General features: G+C 61.4%; 1 protein-coding gene across 3 annotated transcripts; it reads right to left on the bottom strand.

The window, feature by feature from the left end:
* Positions 1-1,150: 1,150 nt before the first annotated feature.
* TMEM9 (transmembrane protein 9) lies at positions 1,151-15,190 on the bottom strand. 3 transcript variants are annotated; one of them, XM_060126478.1, is made up of 6 exons: positions 15,158-15,190; positions 14,616-14,717; positions 13,495-13,586; positions 9,552-9,660; positions 7,412-7,543; positions 1,151-2,389 (listed from the first exon to the last, which is right to left on the bottom strand). In XM_060126478.1, exons 2-6 carry the CDS (start codon positions 14,679-14,681, stop codon positions 2,243-2,245), a joined length of 546 nt encoding a protein of 181 aa, XP_059982461.1. In that variant the 5' UTR covers positions 14,682-14,717; positions 15,158-15,190; the 3' UTR covers positions 1,151-2,242. The 3 variants fall into 3 exon arrangements, with proteins under 3 accessions (XP_059982461.1, XP_059982456.1, XP_059982449.1); XM_060126473.1 differs by lacking the exon at positions 15,158-15,190 and adding an exon at positions 14,900-15,076; XM_060126466.1 differs by lacking the exon at positions 15,158-15,190 and having other exon boundaries at positions 14,616-15,075.
* Between the last annotated feature and the right edge of the window lie 2,959 nt (positions 15,191-18,149).

Raw genomic sequence — 18,149 nt, 5'->3', positions numbered from 1 at the left:
CCAACAAGTTCTTCCCAGGTGGGAACAGACCCTTGCGGAACAGTGTGGCTGTTTGATGGGAGACAAACAGGACTTCTGAACACAACACAAGCACTTATTTCTCAGGTGAGGCGGGGAACAGCTCCTTCTGGCCTCTGCTGCGCTGGCCGCAGGGACCCTGCTCCAAGGTCACTCATAGGAAGGCACCGAGGCACACCTGGGAGCAGTTGTCCGAAACCAGCGTGTGTGCGAAGTCAAAGCACATCGAGAGGCTAGTTACTGGCTAAGTCCTTAAGACACTGAAGAATCATTCCTAACCTTTTACGTTAATTTATTTTCACATACTGGGCTTATTTACAGATAACAACAGCTACGTGCTACAGACCAGATCCTTAAGACTACCCGACGGGTCAGATCACCTGCAGGACTCAACCAACACGCAGAGAAACAACAGCACTCGAGGTCTCCCCTGGGCAGGGTGGTTTAGAGGAGTACCTGGCAATCTGAGACACCAAGTCCTGGACTGGTGATTGATAAGCCGACACACCCATCTACCCACTGTTGGAAAGCATCCCCATCGTGGAAGAACTCGCGGCCCACCGAGGCCTCTGAAGCAGCGGGTGGCCTGCCCGGCACCAAGCGTACGCCGGGCAAACGAGGGCGGAGGCGCAGCCGGCAGCGTGTCCTCTGCGCGGCCACCTGCGGCCCACGTACCTCCCGCTAACCCGCCGCAAGCCTCACACTGGCCCAGGACCCGTCAACCTCGCCCCTCCACTGTGTTCCTCGCTCACTTCCAATGCCAACCCCAAGTCTCTGCTCCTCCGGAGCCCCGCCCGTGCCCTTCAGTACCTGTATATGGCTCTGAACTTGGGCACATCTTTGCAAACTGAAATGCCCACCCCACCAAGACCCTGGCTCAGGGCTCCACAAGGAGCCTTCTCGACACGTTGACTTGGACAAACCCTGCGGGAAGAAATTCCATCAGACGCAGCTGGGCCGCCAAGCCCGTTTCTGCCTGGGTCCCGGACGCACCCCTGCCACACTTCCGGGACGGACGGATGGATGTGACTCAGCCCTGGCGGCCCCTGGAAGCTTCTCCTGGCAGCACCCTTCCTCTGGCTGCCCCCACCCCTGAGTACCTGCTGGTTTTTATTGGGGGAAACATACGGGCTTTTCAGTGAGCGCCACGTACTGTATCTGTAAGATACTGCCACCAGACACTGTTCAGAGTCTCAGGGGGCTCTCCCACAAAGGTGAAACACAAACTCAGGGTAGTTCCTAAGGGCCAGTTCACCCACTGCCCCCTGCAGGGAATGGAGCCTGAAAGGAGCAGCGAACCCGCCCAGGCCCCCCGTGGGCTCCGTCCGCCACAGCCACCTGGACTGTGCGGGCCCTGCCTCTCTGCCTGGACCCCTCAAGGACAATGCTCCTGTCCCCTCTCTGGGTCCACTTGTGAAACACTCGTAGTCCTTGAAGTCTCTTGAGATCCACAAAGTGAGACAAGACAATTTCAGGAGGCTTCCTTGATTTACAGGTAACAGAAGGATGACATTCCTCTCCATGCACTGGTACAATGAAATTCAGGGACAAGTGTCAATCTGTGGATAGGAGCCCAGGTGCTCAGAGCCACCACTCGGCCTCGGGGTCCTGTGGTCCCACCAACGGCTCAGCAATTGCAGACCGGGGCGGGAGGTGGCGGGGGCACTGCCTGGCTTCCGAAGTGGGAGCGGGGGCCAGGAGGCAGAGCGAGCAGGGTCCTTGGTTCTCCCTGCATTGATGGGAGAAGAGGAAGGGGGAGAGAAGCCGCAACAGCGTCCAGGTGTGCCCTGAGGACGACGGCCGCGCTGTGGCATCAGCCTTCCCAGCAGAGCCGTCCCGAGGGCTGGAGTGAGGCCGGGCCAGGGCCGAGGAGTCGGGCCGGGAGGAAGCCGGCCGTGCCTTCCTGTCCCACACTCAGCTCCTGATGACCGAGCTCCCAAGGTCTGGAGCCAGGAGGGTGGCGAGGAGGGAGCGAGGTGACAGGGTCGCTCCAGTCCCGAGGCCCCCAGCCCTCCCCCCCGAAGACCACCTGTGCAGGCAAACCGAGACCATGGGCCCAGTGCTCTTCCTAGATTATGCAGCTGAGCACATGTCAAAACAGAGGGAGAAGGAAAAACGCCCCGGGCTTTAAGGGGGAGACCCGGAGGGCAGCACTGAGCGGGGAAGTGGCCAGCTCCGTGTGGCCTCCGGCCCTGCCCTGACCGCGGCCCGGCGGCACTGCTGCCTAGCTGAGCATCTTGTGCCGATCGAAGACTGTCTTCCGCTGTTCCTGCACCTGCAGCTTCCACCGCTGCTGCGCCCCCTCCACGCGCTCCAGGACTGTGTTCGCCCGCGGCCCGGAGAAGGCGGCAGCCGCCACAGAGCGTGCGTCCTGTTGCGGGAAGAAGAGGCTTGGCACCGCGAGCCGGGCGGTCTCAAACGCCTGACATGGAAAACAGTGCCAGGAGAGCGACCCCAAAGGCCTCCCCGAGGGCCCATCCAGCACAGGGCGCCCGCGGCTGCGGGATGGGCGGGGGCTGGGAAGCGGGGGCTCTGGTCAGGCCCGGCCGCGCCCCAGACTCACTCCTGACCCTCGAGAGGAGCGCGGAGGGTCAGCAGAGAGGACGCGATGACCCTGTCGTTCGAGGAGAGGCACCACGCGCCCCCACGGCTGGTAGCGGACTGCAGAACCCCTCGGCCCTGCCGGCCACGGCCAGGACAGCGGGGAGACCCCCAGGACCTGCTGGGCCGGGCCTGGGACCCCAGCTCACTCCCCAAAGGACAGTGTCTGCAGGGTGGAGCTGGGAGCTCGCCCTTCGTGCCCATTCCAGAGCCAGAGCCGCTCCGGCCGCCCTCCCCGCTCTGCCCCATCCCCCCGCCCCCGCCCCCGCCCGCCCTCAGAACTGCCGCTGTCGTCAAAGGCAGCATCTCCCCCTAATTACCACTTCTCTGCCTCTGAAGCTCCAGAGCCCATGCATTTCCTGCAGGACCTGAACCTGATCTCTGGGGGGAACTGGAGCCAAGGGCCAGGCCCACAGCCCGGGGGATTTCCTCCCCAGCTCTCCCTTGCCTCTCATCTCGTGCCACACACCTCTTAAGGGATTAGCACACCTCTCTAAGCCCAGGGCCGCCCAGCAACTGCAACTCTGCTTCCAATGCCCCGAGCTGGCGCAGCTTCTGTCGCCATGCAGCTGCCAGGCTGGGGAGGTGGGGGCGGGGGATGGGGGCGGCGGGCGGTGAGGCTGGCAGGTCGTCACTGCCGCCCAGAGCTCTGCCCAGGGTGAGTGAGAGACGGACGCTGCCCCCAGGGAGCCCTCGGCCCGGGAGCCCGAGGGAGCCCGCTCTGCCAGGCTGGACGAGGACCACGGCAGCACCTCAGGGGCAGGTGCCGGAGCAGCAGAGTCGAAGCCAGGACCCTGGGCTCTACAGCTGCCCCCTTCTCCCGGCCTTGGCCACTTAGCGGCTGTGTGTCCCCGACAAGCCACTTGACTTCCCCAAGCTTCAACTTCGTAAACCCGGTCTTCTTAGGCTTTTCTAAACACACAGACAGACACACACACGCACACACACACCACTCCGCATGACGCCCCCTGACGCCCTCTACCCTGCTCCATCTCAGTTTTCAGTGCTGGTCTTGACTCAGGACCTCGTGGGTGGCGCCCCACACCCTGACACACGGTTTATGCCCAGGAGCGGGGTACGGCAAGGTTACATACAGTAACACGTGTAACGTCCTCAGCATACTGCTGTCAAGCTGGAGCCCGCGGGGTGCTCGGTTTCCTTCCTCCCCAGCAGTTCACGGTGGGAGGATGACTGTGGCATCACACCCGGCTCTGCACCTGGGCTCTGACCTGGAGCACGACCCTGGCTGACGCCCTGTCCTCTGAACCTGCTTCCCACCCACGGATGGAGCCTGCAGGAGCGTCTTCTCGGGAACGGTGGGCGCACAGCGTTCAGCGGTGCCTGGCAGATCACAGGCGCTCAATTCACAGCAACTGTCAGTGTGAGACCCACTCCCGGAGCCCCCAGGCAGGAGGGGGGACCTGCCCTTGAAAGGTCACCGGTGTCGCTACTTTTCAGATCGTCCCTTCCCGGTTCAGGACCAGCCTCTGCGTGGCCGTCTAGGTGAGGGGGCACTGGAGACCCCCGTGGGAGGCTGTCGGCCCCCAGGACCGAGCTCTCCCGGCTCCGGGGCTACAGGGGCTTCTCTCCCCGCCGGCCTGCCCACACTCTCGTCCTCCTGGGAGCCTGGGGGCAGGCCTGGCGAGGCGGAAAAGCGCCCTTCCTGTCCCATCGGGAGAGTGTCTGGAGGGAAAGCAGAGGGAGCCTAGAGCAGCGCGTGAAGGGACAGCTGGAATTCACCGCATTTCCACAGGACCACTTGTTTTTCCTTCGTGTAAAGTCTTGACAAACAGGCCCTAAGCCGGGAAAGCTGTGGCTGAGCGGCTCTGCGCTTCCACCGCTAATAGTCTGATTAATGGGTATTAGGGACGCCACGTCTGTCCTAGAAACGCTCCGAGCGGGGCCCGGTCCTCACCCGCTCTGCCACAGGAGAGATGCTACCACTTCCAACCCTCTTACCCCCCGAGCTGGGCCTCTGGGCAGCGAGGGCAGGAGGGGGAGCCCTGCCGACCAGGAGGGAGGCGCCTGCCACCGGGGCTGGACAGGCCTGAGGATGAGCGGCCCTGGGCGCCGGGCGCTCTCTGTGCTGCACCTGGACTATCCCCAGGCTCACGAGACTGGCTCGTGGGCCACGTGACTCTCATCTGCGGCTCCGCTGCCCAAGGTCACACAGGATTGGGACCCGTGTCCCCCGAGCCCCACATTCAAGCCCTCTGGGCTGGCTGAACCGTGCCTGGCCTGGCCTCCCTGCCCCCGGCCTCTGGCCCTGCCATCCCTCAGCCTTCCTGCCTGCAGTGAGGGCGGCCCTTCAGGTCAGGGCCCCACGGCATCACAGCAACCACACTGAGACAGGAGCTCAGACTTGGAAAACTAACCAAAGGGTTAAACACAGGACAGCGAGTGCAGAGCTGGGACTCTGGCCCAGGATCACAATCCCAATGCCACGCTGCTAACGGCTGGGCCACGAGGTCCTGACGGCCGTTCTAGAGACGTCCGCCGGCCCTGCCCTTCCTCGTCCCCCTTCCTGCTCTGGGCTCAGGGGGACGAGGGCCCTGTCCCTCTTGGGCTCCTCACCGCCCTGGGAAGGGAGGGTCCCCGGCTGCCATCACTCCTGCACACCCCTCTCTCCCCCACTGCCGCCCAGTGGGCTGTGGTCTCGGAGGACCCTGCAGAGCTGAGGCCCACAGACACCCACAGCCTTGTAGGAACCTTTCCTTCTCTCTCTTCAAAAGGGGCCAAACCTACACATCTAGCACAGCTCTGTTTGCCGTTTCTGCCCCAGCAAAAAGGCTGGCTTCCTCCTTTCAAAGGGCGTCTGAGCCGGGGGATTAGTCCTGATGCTGCTGGAATCAGGAAAGGCAGCGCCCCGCACCGGGGGCCCACCGGGCCGGCTGGCACCTTCAGAGGGAGCGGGGCTTTCATCTCCTCAGCGCGGTGGGCCAGGCCCCCTTCCTCTCTGTCCTCGAGCCCCAGGGCAGGAGCTCCCGGCTACAGGAATGGGGGGACAACCCAAAGGGCCCCCATCCTGGGATGCGATCGACCCCCCGACTCCTGGGGTGTGGAGGGGAGCCTTCTCAAGGTCACTGGGTTGCACAGGCCTAGAGCCTGACTTTCTTCCGCTTGGGGTGAAAGCTAAGTCTCCCGCCCCGGGGGGGCCCCATCCCGCTGAAGGGAAATGCTCTTCAGAGCATTTCCAGAGATTCAGCTCAGCCAGGCAGGGCCTCCTCCCCTTGCCGGCCCCAGGCCCGGGCGCCACCGCGGTCTCCACTCCACTCAGCTCCAGGGGCCCCAGCTCTTAAGCGGCCCCACCCCACCACGAAGAGCCCCGCTGCCAGGAAGCCTTCCCACACTAACACCCAGGAAAAGTCAGCCCCAGCTTCCCCCGCCCCTCCCGACAGCCTTCTATCCCGCATCCCTGACCGGGGGCTCTCCCCCTGAGGGCGGGCCCGAGGTCTGTGCATCTGTCTACACGGGCACCTGCAGGACCTGAGTACGTCAGGAGGAAGAGAAACAGGGACGGGGCGAGCCGGGGTGCCCAGGGCGGGGCCCATAAAGAGCCGTGCGGCTTGCCCTCCCTTCGGGCTCTGCAGTCAGGTGGCACGCATTCCGGGGAGGCCGCGGAGCCGTGTAATCATGGCCCATCTCTCAGCCGCTCCCCAGCCAGGGCTGCAATTACCGCACGCATCCCCTAATCACGGGGTACTCACCCGCGCCGCTCTGCCCCCAGCAAAGCCGCTGTTACCGCGCGTTAATAACCAGGTAGGCGTGCGAGATTTCCTCCTGGGCAGAGAGACCCCCCAACTGCCGGCCCCCCCATGCCCGCCTCCCAGCCCCAGCGCCACTGGCCGGGCGCGTGTCAGCAGGAGGCTGGGGGCACCCACCCCCGAGGGGCCATGGGGTCCAGGGACGGGCCAGGCCCCCTCCCTCCCTGGCCGTGTGCACGCCTGCCCCATGCGGCCGGCCGGGCAGCTTCACGCTGAGGTCTGAGCCCCGGCCCCTCTTCTTGGCGGGAACCTGCCCTTCCCAGCTCCACCCGCTACATGAGATGCTCTCAAGGGCGACAGCCGGCCGGCGCTGCAGCCTAAGCCTGGTGCTCTAGTGACCACTCACCCCTTCACCTCGCTCACCTGTGTCCCTGCAGGAAGAGCCCCTCTTACACGTGTTAACCTCCCGGCTGTGGTCCTTCCACCCCGGCTTTACGTAAACCAGGGTGAGGCCGAGCTCTCCACACCTGCGCGCAGCTGGTCCCCGGGGCAGGAAGCGTCCTGAGCCCCACCTGCCCGCAGATGCCACCCTCTGGGGCACCCCTCCTCCCTCACTGCTGTCTCGGGCACACGTGGCGGCTGTGTAGGCCCGAGGGGGCGAGCTCGAGGGGCACAGGCCAGGAGCCCCTGACACCATCACAGCTCTGCACGACACACACCACCTCTCACTCCCACAGAGCTGCCTGCGCCTCCTGTGTCCCACCCCGGGCTCCCCTGACTCTGGGTACACTCTCCAAGTCCACCGTCAGCCTGACACCAAGCTCTGAGCACCCACATGGGGCTGCCTGGCGGGCTCACTGGCCCTCTGCTAGGAATGCAGGGCGACAAGGAGGCTCCCCGACCCGTGCACTGAAGCTGCCTGACGCCAATCAGGGAAAACTCAAGGCTGCCCCCGCTGAGGAGACACTGAGGTCCGGGTGACGCATAGGACACCAAACGGGAGAGGAGCCACTGGAGCGCTGGGGGAGGGGCAGACCGCCCGCCCGCAGAGGCCCCAGGGACGCCGCGTTGGGCGGAGGGGCCGCTACCTCGTTCTCCTCCTCGTTGTGCAGCCGCTCAGTGTAGGCGTCTGGCTTTCGAATCAGAGGGTCCACCAGCATCAGGAAGGCCATGTAGAGCAGGAGGGCGCCCACCACCGACAGGTAGATGACGATGATGACCTGTGAGCGGAAGGGACCCAGCTTGCCCTGCGGGATGCCGCTCCCCTCCCTTGCAGTCTGTCTTCACCGGACAGCGTGGCCCCAAGTGCTGCCTGCAGACAGGCCAGGAGACTGCGGGCGCGGAGAACGACCCACCCCACCTTTGCTGACTGTGCCCTCGGTGGTCGGGACCCCACAAGAGCCACCAGTTCTCTGGCAGCACAAAGATGACAGATGAGGCGCCCCCAGGAGTGGAGAGCGGGGAGGGGAATCTGCCCGGCCAGACGGGGGCAGGGGGAGCGCCTGTCAGAGCGGGGAGAACCGAGCCCTGCTGAGGTCAGCACAGGGTGACGGGGTGGGAGCTTCAGTCCCAAGAGGGCGAGTCACCTTCAGGGGGCAGAGGGGACAGGCCGGGGCCACAGACCCCCCCCCCCCCCCCCCCCCCCGTCAGTCACAGCAGGAGGTGAGGCTGGGGCAGAATTACAGGCCTGGAGAGCCTCCCAAGCTGCAGTCATTTTTGTTTTACAGGAAAAACAGAGTCAAGGAAGCTAATGAGATGTTTCCCAGTGTGGGTACTCCGGGCACCTTAGCCAGGACTCCCCAGGACACTGCCCTCCACGGTCAGTAACACACCACAGTTACTGGGGCCACAGTCCATCTCCAAATGTCCCCCAGGGGCTGACACTCGCCTGATGCAGAGCCCCCCAGGCCACGCCATCACCCTCAGTCCCAAGAATACCACCAAGTGGTGGATGTGCCTGGAACCCAGATTTGCCGTGACTGCAACTCCTAAGCCTCTTCTGCTCCCCAACTGCCATCTGTCGCTGGCGACCCTAGCCCGTGTCTACGCTGTGACAGGAGCCGAGCTTGGTCCACAGCCAAGTCCAGCTGAACCACACGCCTCCCTGACTGGGGCATCTTCAGCCAGGGTGAAGGATCAGAACTCTTGCCTGTACCCCAGGAAGCGGGGGGGGGGGCTGAAGCTGGAGGGGGTTCTCTCTGGTCTCTTAGCAAGGACTAGAGGGAAACTGGGGGATTAGGATGTATCTGATGAGGTCCCCACGTCAGGAAGTCCCTTCCAATCTAAGGTCTTGGGGACCTGGTCCCCCAAGCGTGGGGCCAGTGGATAAGCTCAGAGGGGAAGGGGTGATGATAGGGAGGGTGGACAGGCAACCGCCTCCACGTCAGAGGGGACAGGATGGGCACCACGGGCCAGGCAGGGAGGGCAGCGGTGAGGACCACTTCCCCTTCAAAAGAACCTCGAAAGGGAAGCCCGAGGGCAGGCTCAGGGCTGCTGCCAAATTCCTGCCGGTTCTTTCCTGATGCTATTTCCAGACCCTTCACCAGACACGCAGAAATAAGCTTAAGAGCTGGACCAGGAGAGGCTTATGTTGGAAATCGGCAAGCATGGCCAGGCTCGCCCTGGTTGGGGTGTGGTGGTGCTGGGGGATCGTCTGCCTGGAGGGGACCAGGGACCAGGCCTCTCCATGTCCTCACTGTGTGTTGGTGGCCATTCCACCACCTCCCCTGAATTCACTGATGCCCATGAGACTGGGGTTCGGGGGAAGCAAGGGGGGCGTCTGATGGCCATCCTGCCAGGCCCGCAGCTCTGGAAGCTTAACTAGACTGCAGGCTCCGGAGGGCGGGCTACCTCCGCTCCAGCATCCCTTACGGTGCCCGGGACACAGCAGGAGCCCCGGAAATGTCTACTGAACAAACGGAAGGCGGAAGGCGAGAAGGGAGAGGAAGACGGGAAGCGTGGGGGAAGGGGTCTCAGCCCCCCTCCCAGGTCCCCCCGCGAGTGTGAGGGCGTCAGAGGGGAGAGCGGCCCCAAGCGGGGTGGGAAGGGGGTCCCTGGGTTGCGACCAGGCCAGCCTCGAGCCAGCCCCCCGCCAGCCCCCCAGCCCCGAGCAACGCTGCAGAAGGAAACAGGACAGGACGGAGGGCGGGGCGGGGCCACGCAGGCCCCCCAGGGAGAGGGGGTGGGGCGGGGCCCGCGCAGGGGCGGGGCGGGGCGCCCGCCGGGCACCTTGATAGTGGTGGTGCTGCGCTCCTCGTACTTGCACTCGCACAGCAGGCAGTAGGCCTCCACGTCGTGGCCGGGCACCGGCATGGGCTCCACCACGTGCAGGCAGTTGCTGCAACAGACAGAGGGCTGTGGGGGCAGCCGGGGGGCTCCCCGGGAGGGGAGGGTCTCTGAAAGGTCAGGCTGGCGGAACCCCTTTCCCAACCCACAGCCTCTCGAGACCCTGGCCCTCCGCGACTCACCGGGTGAGTGTCCCAGCGGCAGACTCCACCCCCACCCCACCCCAGTCCCTCGGGTCCAGGGTCTGTCCCCGTGGCAGGCAGCGCCTCCGCCAGGCCTCCTCTGACCCACGGATCCACCACAAGCCAGTGACTCTGCCGTCTTCAACATCTCTGAACCCCACTTCCCTACCCCCTCCCACTGCTGTCTCTCAGCCGGGCCCTGCCACCAGGAGCCTGGTGCCCTGGGCCCGAGCCTCCTCTGGGAGCTGCACGTCTGGGAGCTGCGGGGGTGGCGCCGGATGACCCTCCAGGCCCTTCCAGCTCTGGCCCGGGCTGTCCCAGGGGCCCGCAGGCTCAGGCGGGGTTTCTGGCAGAGGCGCCAAGTGTAGGCTGGCATGTCCTCCACAAGCCTCTGCTCCCCCGAAAAGTCCATATGTGGAGGGTGTGATTTGACCTGAACCTCTGATGACCCCACTTCCAGCGCTGGGCACGTGGCTCCCTGCTGTAACTCAGCCCCTGCCCGGGGAGGGGCCGCCGGACAGGGCCAGGTCCACACCCAGCACTGGGTCATCACTCCTGGGGCCTCCCCTCTCCGGGGGCCTCTACCAGCCTCTGAGGGCCAGATTTCTCCCTGGGTCTGGAAGGTCACTCTGGTGCACCAGTGGGACCTGCGGGTTCCCCTCAGGGATGTGTTCTCTCCCCAGAGAATCAGTGAAACCGTGACGTGTCCCTTTTTGGGGATCAGTGATAGCGCCGTAGGGGAGAGGGTTACCGGAGGGCAAGCTGGTTAAGTCTCCGCCTTCTGCAGGTGATGTGTGTAACTTCTCTGGGCCTCGGTGTCCTCATGGACACGTGAGGACATGTGTGTGTTTATCAGCGTCCTTCAAAATGTGCTCCCTGGGGCACCCCAGGGCCCTCTGTGCGGAGGGTGGGAGGGAGGGGCCACAGTCGCTCTGCTCAGCGGGGGCAGTCCTGACTTCTACACAATGTGTTTCCAAAACAGATTTGTTTGAAGCCTGTATTTTTAGAAGTGTGAGAGACACCGCACTAGCCAGCTCTGGGACTGTCTCTCTAGTGCACTCCTCGGGAGCTCCACCATCAGGGAGAAGGTGTCGGGGTTTCTGCCCCTCATGGGCACGAGGACCCCCAGCACGAGACGACAGAGCGCCTGCAACACGGGAACGTGGCCTGTGCCGCTCAGACACCCTGGCTTCACACCCCTCCACCAGGGGAGGGCCCAGGTGTCCTCCTCGCAGTGGAGGGACCATGCGGAAGTGGCCTGAGGACACACCTGGTCTCCTCTGGCCCTGGCCTGAGGTCTAGGATCACAGGGTCAGGCCCCACCCCTCCCCTGCGGGGCTCCAGGCAGCCTGCGATGCCTCCCCTCCCTGACAGGCCAGGGTCACTGGGTCCCAGAACCCTGGGGTCTTACATCCCAGCCTCAGGTTCCACCCACCAGCCTTCGTGGAACTGTTCCTCAGGCAGCCCCCTAATGCTGACTTCCCAGGGGAAGGAGATAAACCACAGCCTGAGAGGTCCAGGTAGGACTCCGTCCTCCGTGGCATCCACGCTTGGCTTGGGGCCTTACTCTGGCCCCAGTGCAGAGACAGCGCTGGTACAATGTGGTGGTGCCTGAGGGATGTAGCTGGTGTCTGGGCTGAGACAATCTAGTCGTTTATTCCTGATGCTATTTGAACTGTAACCACAAGATACAAGGAGGTCATAGGGGCTTCCCCAGGGCTCCGGGTCCTGGGGCTTTGTAACTCCATCAGGACGGGCAAAGACAGAAGGAAACTTGGGCTTCCCTCTTGGGCTGTGGCGTAAGTCGGCCTCTTCGTGGCCTCTAGGAAGGCATAACAATATACATTACTAATACTATCAGCCGACATTCATACGGCCTCACCATGTGCTGGGAACTGTTCTAGGTGCTATACTTACTTGTACATGCATTGCACAAGTGTGTGCGAGCCACACACACACACACACACACACACACACACACACACACACACACTCTTATTTAATACTCAAAATACTGCCACCGCTTTACAGATGAAGAAGCTGAATACACTGGGGATTAAGTAACTTGTTTCACAATGAACAAGGAGCAAAGCTAGATTGAAAGGCAGGCAGGGTCGATCCAGAGTCCGCATCTAACCAGACGCGTTCTCAGAAAAATCACACACTCAGAGCTGGACAGGTTCAAAACCCCCAAATGCTGCTCTGGACCAACTGCTTCACAATCACTTATTTAAGAAAAAGCTTCTGCCATGCCCCAACCCCCATATTCACTGAATCAAAATCTTGGGCGGGGGCGGGGGGGGGTGTCTAACGTACAGCATGGTGACTATCGTTAACAATACATGTTAACAATTATGTACACTTGAAGTTGCTAAGAGAGTAGATCTTAAATGTTCTACCACACCCACACCTGCACGGTTACCCTGTGAGGCGATGGAGGTGCTGTCTAACCTTGTTCCACAATAGATACATGTATCAAATCACGTAACCTTATACAACGCCACATGTCTGATTCATCTCAATAAAGCTGGGAAAAACAACAACAAAAAAGAACCCAAAAATCATGGCGGACGGGGTGCTGGGACTCTGTATTTTCTCAAAGCCCACCTGGTGATCCTGACACCTGACCAAGTAGAGGCAACGCTGACCTGGGCTCCCCCGTGTGGCATAACCGCTCCACGGGGACCAGATGCAGGTATCGCGGCACCTGCGCTCAGAGCCCTCCGGGATGAGGCACCCCTGCTCCTCAAACGGCCTGCACAGGAAACGCCCCCTCAACTCACTTCAATCTGGTTCCCTGGAGCTCTCCTCGCTGGCCCCAGTCCTACACCCAAACCACACGGTGCGCCTCAGAGCACGCCAGCCCCTCTCCTGCCCTCTCAGCTGCGTGTGCCCCCAAGTCCTCTCCTTCTCAGACTATAATTCCTTAAACCGTTCTTTCCAGGAGAGCATGTTGAAACTTGCCTTCAACAAGCTGATGTCCTCTCTCTGAATGGTTTTTTGATTACTTCTCTTTTTTGAAGTGAGGCATCCAGAAATGAATTCAAGACTCCAGGAGTATAACGTAAATTCTCTTTGGGCCTCACTCTCTGCAGCTATAAAATGGGGACACAACCCATCCCACTGCCTTACAAGGTGGTTAGACACTGGCATCAAATGACGTGGGTAACAGAGCTTCACCAAGCGCACGCAAGTAGGCGAAAGATCCCCCGGTATGTGGCTCTAATGTTTACCTCTCCCGGCTTCTCTGTTACCATCTTGCAGATATGAACAAACACCCACATCAAAGCAAATCAAAGGGCTTCCCTGGTGGCGCAGTGGTTGAGAGTCCGCCTGCCGATGCAGGGGACACGGGTTCGTGCCCCGGTCCGGGAATATCCCACATGCCGCGGAGCGGCTGGGCCCGTGAGCCATGGCCGATGAGCCTGCGCGTCCGGAGCCTGTGCTCCGCAACGGGAGAAGCCACAACAGTGAGTCCCGCGTACCAAAAAAAAAAGCAAATCAAAATCCACTCCTCTGACCAGGAACCCCTCAGCTGGAATTAAAGACACGCGGACCCTATTTCTAATCGGTTGTGTGACCAGGGACAAAACATTCCTTTGTAAGGTTTTCCATAGAAATGCGAGAGCAAGCTTATCCTCCAGGGGTCCATGAACCCCACTCAACACCCACAACCTCAAGGGCCAGCCTGGGCAATGCCTTACCAGTCCTTCTGTGACACATTCTGGTTGTAAATGTGTCCACTGATGTTTCTATATGGTGGACAGATGCATTTGCACCGGATATCTTCAGAACTCTGCGAGAGAAAGCACATATCAGGTGGGCAGGGCCCCTGGGTTCAAGTTCTAGCAAGACTCTCCACTTGCAGTTCCCTGTTCCACAAGGTGACCATATGAACGCTCCTGACCTGCCCCCATGCCCAAGTTCAGCAGGAACGACTTCTGCAGGAAGGATGCTACATCACAGGGTCCTCGAGAAACCGTCTGGGGGCGCGAATGATACTCACAGGCTACCCAGGGCTGCCACACCCAGGGCTGCCACTCCCAGGTAGGGGGCTTGGGGGAGGAGCAAGCAAGGTGGCAGTCCTCTGCTCTGGGCCTCACACCTGTGTGTGTACCCGGGTCCAGCAGTCTTGGCGGCTGGCCTCTTCCCCCAACCCCACCTCCAACTTCCTAGGTTAGGATCAGGGAAGGAGAAGGCTGGGGTGAACCAGAAAAAGTGGACGCTTCCATGGAAACACTCAAGCAACCCCTCTGGAAGTTCTCCCTCCCTGGAATGGGTCAGAAACAACAACACAAAATTTGCATTCGAATTAGCATTCCCAGGAGGAAGTGGAAACAAACCGAGACTCAGTCTGATTCAAAGCCTCAGTGACCATCATAATCTCGAATTCCAGAGACCTACCCAAACCCAGCTCCGGGCCATTACCCCTAAGGAATGGAAGTTACCTCGAGTCCCAGCTCGGGGGTGGGTCCCCTCCACCCAGAAACCTGCAATCTGTGCAGACTTCACACTCCGCACATTACGCCCACTCCTTGGGCTACTGGAAGCTCCGACTAGGGCAGTAGGCACCCAAGAGCAAAGCAAGAAGGTACTGAGAACTTAGACAACATCCCCAAACACAGAACCCTGACCGGAATTCCACCTCCGGCGTGCCCGATCGAGACGCGTGCCCCGCAGACGCCCCCTCTCCTGGAGGCCTGCAGCCTAGGGCCGAGAGAACATGCACCGGCACGGCCCGAAGGGGAGTGAGGGGCCGGGCTGGAGCAGTAGCCCCCCCGGGATGCCGGGGCGCAGGCAGGGTGGTCGTGCATGGGAGCTGCACCTTGTTGGCTTGGGCTGGGAGCACCAGCAGACTTGCGACCACGGCCACCAAACACAGGAGCTTCATGCTTCTCAGACTTCCGGGGCCGGCAAGACCGCCCACCTGGAAGAGAAATACTGAGGCGGAGAAGGGGCGGGCGGCCACGCAGCACCCTCGGCCCCGGAGCGAACCGCCCTGCTCGGGCATGGTAAGTGGGTGGGAGCTGGGCCCGGGGTCCTGGGCCTTCCAAGCCTGGTCCGCGAAGGCGCTTCCCTCTCCCCCAGGCCTCGACTTCCACAGCCCACCTGGCGCGCCGGGCCGCGGGGCCTCCTGGGCGGGGCCCCGGGCCTCGGGTCCGCCGGACAAGGCCGGCCAGCGACCCCCATCTCGCGTTCCTCCGCCCTCCCTCATCACCGCCCGCAGCTCCTCCCGCTCCGGCCGAGGAGAATCTGGGGCGCGAAGTCTGGGAGCCCCAACCCCACAGCCAGGCCGCGGGCCCCGTACCCCAAGCCCTCGCGATCCCCGCGACCCCCGCAGCCCTCCCCCAACGCACGCCTGCTAACCTGCGAACCCCGCCTTGGCAGCACAGGACCCGGCCGGCCCCGCCCCTCCAGCTTCTATTGGCTGCTGGGGATGTCGCCAAGGCAACAAGGCCCGCCTCCGCATGGGCGCCGAGGCTCCGCGCAAGGGAGAGGGAGGCATTTCTCAACCCTACCATACAGGAAAAGGGAGCGTCTGCAAGCGAACGAGAAGCTGGGAAGGTGTGGCCTCCTTGCGGCCGCAGAATTCCACCGCCGAGCTCCCTCCTCCCTGTATTCAAAACCCAGGGTTTCGGAGCGGGCCTAAGCTGTTCAGTCTTGCCGTTATATAGAGAACGCACTTGATAAACAGTAAGCTAGTAACAACAATAACGATAAAAGCAGTTCCAAGGGCTCTGTCCTCATCCACAATTTGGAGATGTTATCTAAGTCGCATCTTTGCTGCAGAGGGCGGCCCCACCTCTCCTCCCCCTCCCCGGCAGGAGGAGGAACCGGGGCGGCGAGGGGCGGGCTGGGCCCGTGAAGGGTGCGCCCCGCAGCTCCCAGCCTGGTCCCCTGGTGCTGGTTCTGGGCCCGGCAGATGGGGGCGGGATGTGCGGGGGGCGGGGGAGGTCCGGGCCGCTGAGGGGCAGGGGTGAGCTCGGTCCAGCTGCAAAAGAAAGAGAGAGGAGTCGTCCGAGTCTAGGGCACCGACCCTGGTGAAGACACCTGGGCTTTGGTCCCGCTCTGCCACTAAGCAGTGGTGTTACCTGGAAGACATCTCCCCTCTCCCGCCTCTGCTTCCTTGTGTGAAAGGAGTTGGTTGGATGCAAAGACCCTTCAGTCGATATTTTGGGATTCCGTTGTGGGGGGGGGGGTACCGTGGATTGTGGTGGGCACTTCCTGTGGGGATCGTTGGGTCCCTCCTACTGATATGTGTCCCTCCCTGTACCCCCTCCGCCTGCAGAGTCCCTGCTTGCTGAATTGGGTAGATTTAAAATCCGCCAGCTGGAGGACCCACAGGAGGTACCACAGTGGCACACAGAGCTTGTGGGCTTTGGCCCTAGGCCAACCAGGGCACCAATCCTGGTTCCTCTCGTACTAGTTGTGATAATTGGGGTGGTTGGCTTATCCTTTAGAGAGCCTCGGTTTCCACATCCATAAAATGGGGATAATATGACCTACTTTCAGGATATAACGAATCTATATGTGCAAAGCACCTGGAACAGTGGGGGCTCTGTCAATGGAGACCGTAGCTCATTCTGGAGGTCAGAGTGGCTGCTTTGGGGAACAGGCTGGGACAGAGAGAGGATGCCTGTCCCGTGGGGGCAGAAGGGACAGTTCAGGCACTGGAAAGGCACCCTCCCTCCCCCCCATACACCTATGTGGCAGTGGAGACCTTCTTGGGGACAAAAGCAGAGGGCTGAGTCGGTCACCTTCAGCTCATGGTCCTCTGACACCCGACACTAAAGGTACCCAGTGCTGGTTTCACCATCTTTTTTTTTTTTTTTTTTTTTTGCGGTAAGCGGGCCTCTCACTGTTGTGGCCTCTCCCGTTGCGGAGCACAGGCTCTGGACGCGCAGGCTCAGCGGCCACGGCTCACGGGCCCAGCCGCTCCGCGGCATGTGGGATCCTCCCAGACCGGGGCACGGACCCGTGTCCCCTACATTGGCAGGCGGACTCTCAACCACTACGCCACCAGGGAAGCCCTGGTCTCACCACCTTCACCACAAAATGGAAGTGAGGCCTCCCAGCTTCCTCTGTGCACCATCATCCTGCACTTCTCAGGAATGCAAGGATGTGTGCATCAAATGATCTTTGACTCTGTTCTCTCCTGTCTCCACCTCGAGTGTATGCCAGTGACCCTAAGGGACAGCCGTCATTGCCCTGCTGGCATACTGCACTCTGTCCTCCTGCTTCCATCCTGTCTTCCATCCAATCCTGTTTTCAGCACCTCGCTCGCTGCTCTGTAATCCCTGCGAGCACCCTATCGCATCAACTCGAGACCCCTCCACCCGGTGTCCGAGGCCTGGCCCTCCCATCTCAGCTCTGGTTACCCCGCACCAGCTGTCTGCCACACTTGGCTTTGCTCATATGAGTCCTCTTGGCAGGATGTCATCACCCCCTCAGCCTGCATCTCTTTCAGACCTCTGCCCCAAGCGCTTCTCTTCCAGAACCTTTTCCCAGGTAGCCCTACCTGACCCAGTGCGGCTCGTTCCCACACGTCCTCCGTGGGCCCTGCGTTTAAGAGCTAGGCCACTGAGAGGAGGCTGAACCTCTTTCTTCAATCCAATTCCACAAGCGTGTGCCGAATACTGTCCAGACGCCCCAGGGGACACAACAGACAAGCCACATGTGAACCCTGCTTTCAAGATGTGTCTTGTAGAGAAGGCATGGAACCAGAAGGTAATTTAATATAGTTAAATTCTGTAGAAGAGTTTCTGCACTAAAGTGTTTTTGGAACGCTACGCGCCCAGCTCTGTGCTAGTTGCTAGGATGTATCAGTGGACAAGAGAGACCCTGTCCCTGCTGTCATGGTACTTGACATTTATTGCAGGAAAATGACAAATCAACAAGCGCTTACAATCCAGGGTGCTGGAAGCTGTGGAGAGGAAGATCTACAGAGGCCCATGGGCCAAGTCAGCCTGGAAGGTGGAGAGGATGCTTTGAAGGTCACGGGGGCTACCGGAGCTGGGCCAGTGCGGGGCAGAATAATGCCCGCCCCAGATGTTCATATCCTAATTCTGGATCCTGTGAATATGTCACCTTACGTGGCAAAAAGGACTTTGCAGATGTGATTAGGTGACAGCCCTTGGGATGGCGAGAGGACCCTGGATTATCAAGGTGCGCCCAGTCTAATCAGGTGAGTCTTTAAAAGAGGAGAAGCTTTTCTGGTTGTGGTCAGAGAAAGATGTGAGGTGTGAGGACAAAAGCGGGGTCAAAGACACTGAAGGTGGAGGAAGGGGCCACGAGCCAAGGAATGTGGTGTCCTCTAGAAGCTGGAAAAGGCCGGGAAGCAGACTCTCCTCTGGAGGCC

Source organism: Lagenorhynchus albirostris, chromosome 2, assembly GCF_949774975.1.
Source record: "Lagenorhynchus albirostris chromosome 2, mLagAlb1.1, whole genome shotgun sequence".
NCBI classification, from domain to species: Eukaryota; Metazoa; Chordata; class Mammalia; order Artiodactyla; family Delphinidae; genus Lagenorhynchus; species Lagenorhynchus albirostris.
This window is presented reverse-complemented; position numbering and strand designations above follow the sequence as displayed.

Bases quoted from the DNA above. Each gene is read 5' to 3' on its own strand.
- TMEM9 (XM_060126466.1), bottom strand. From the start codon at position 15,005: ATGAGGGAGGGCGGAGGAACGCGAGATGGGGGTCGCTGGCCGGCCTTG. The intron at 13,587-14,615 runs GTGCAGCTCCCA...TTTCTCTCGCAG, and splicing joins TCCCAGCCCAAGCCAACAAG to AGTTCTGAAGATATCCGGTG. The intron at 7,544-9,551 runs GTGCCCGGCGGG...TTCCGCTCACAG, and splicing joins GCAGCACCACCACTATCAAG to GTCATCATCGTCATCTACCT.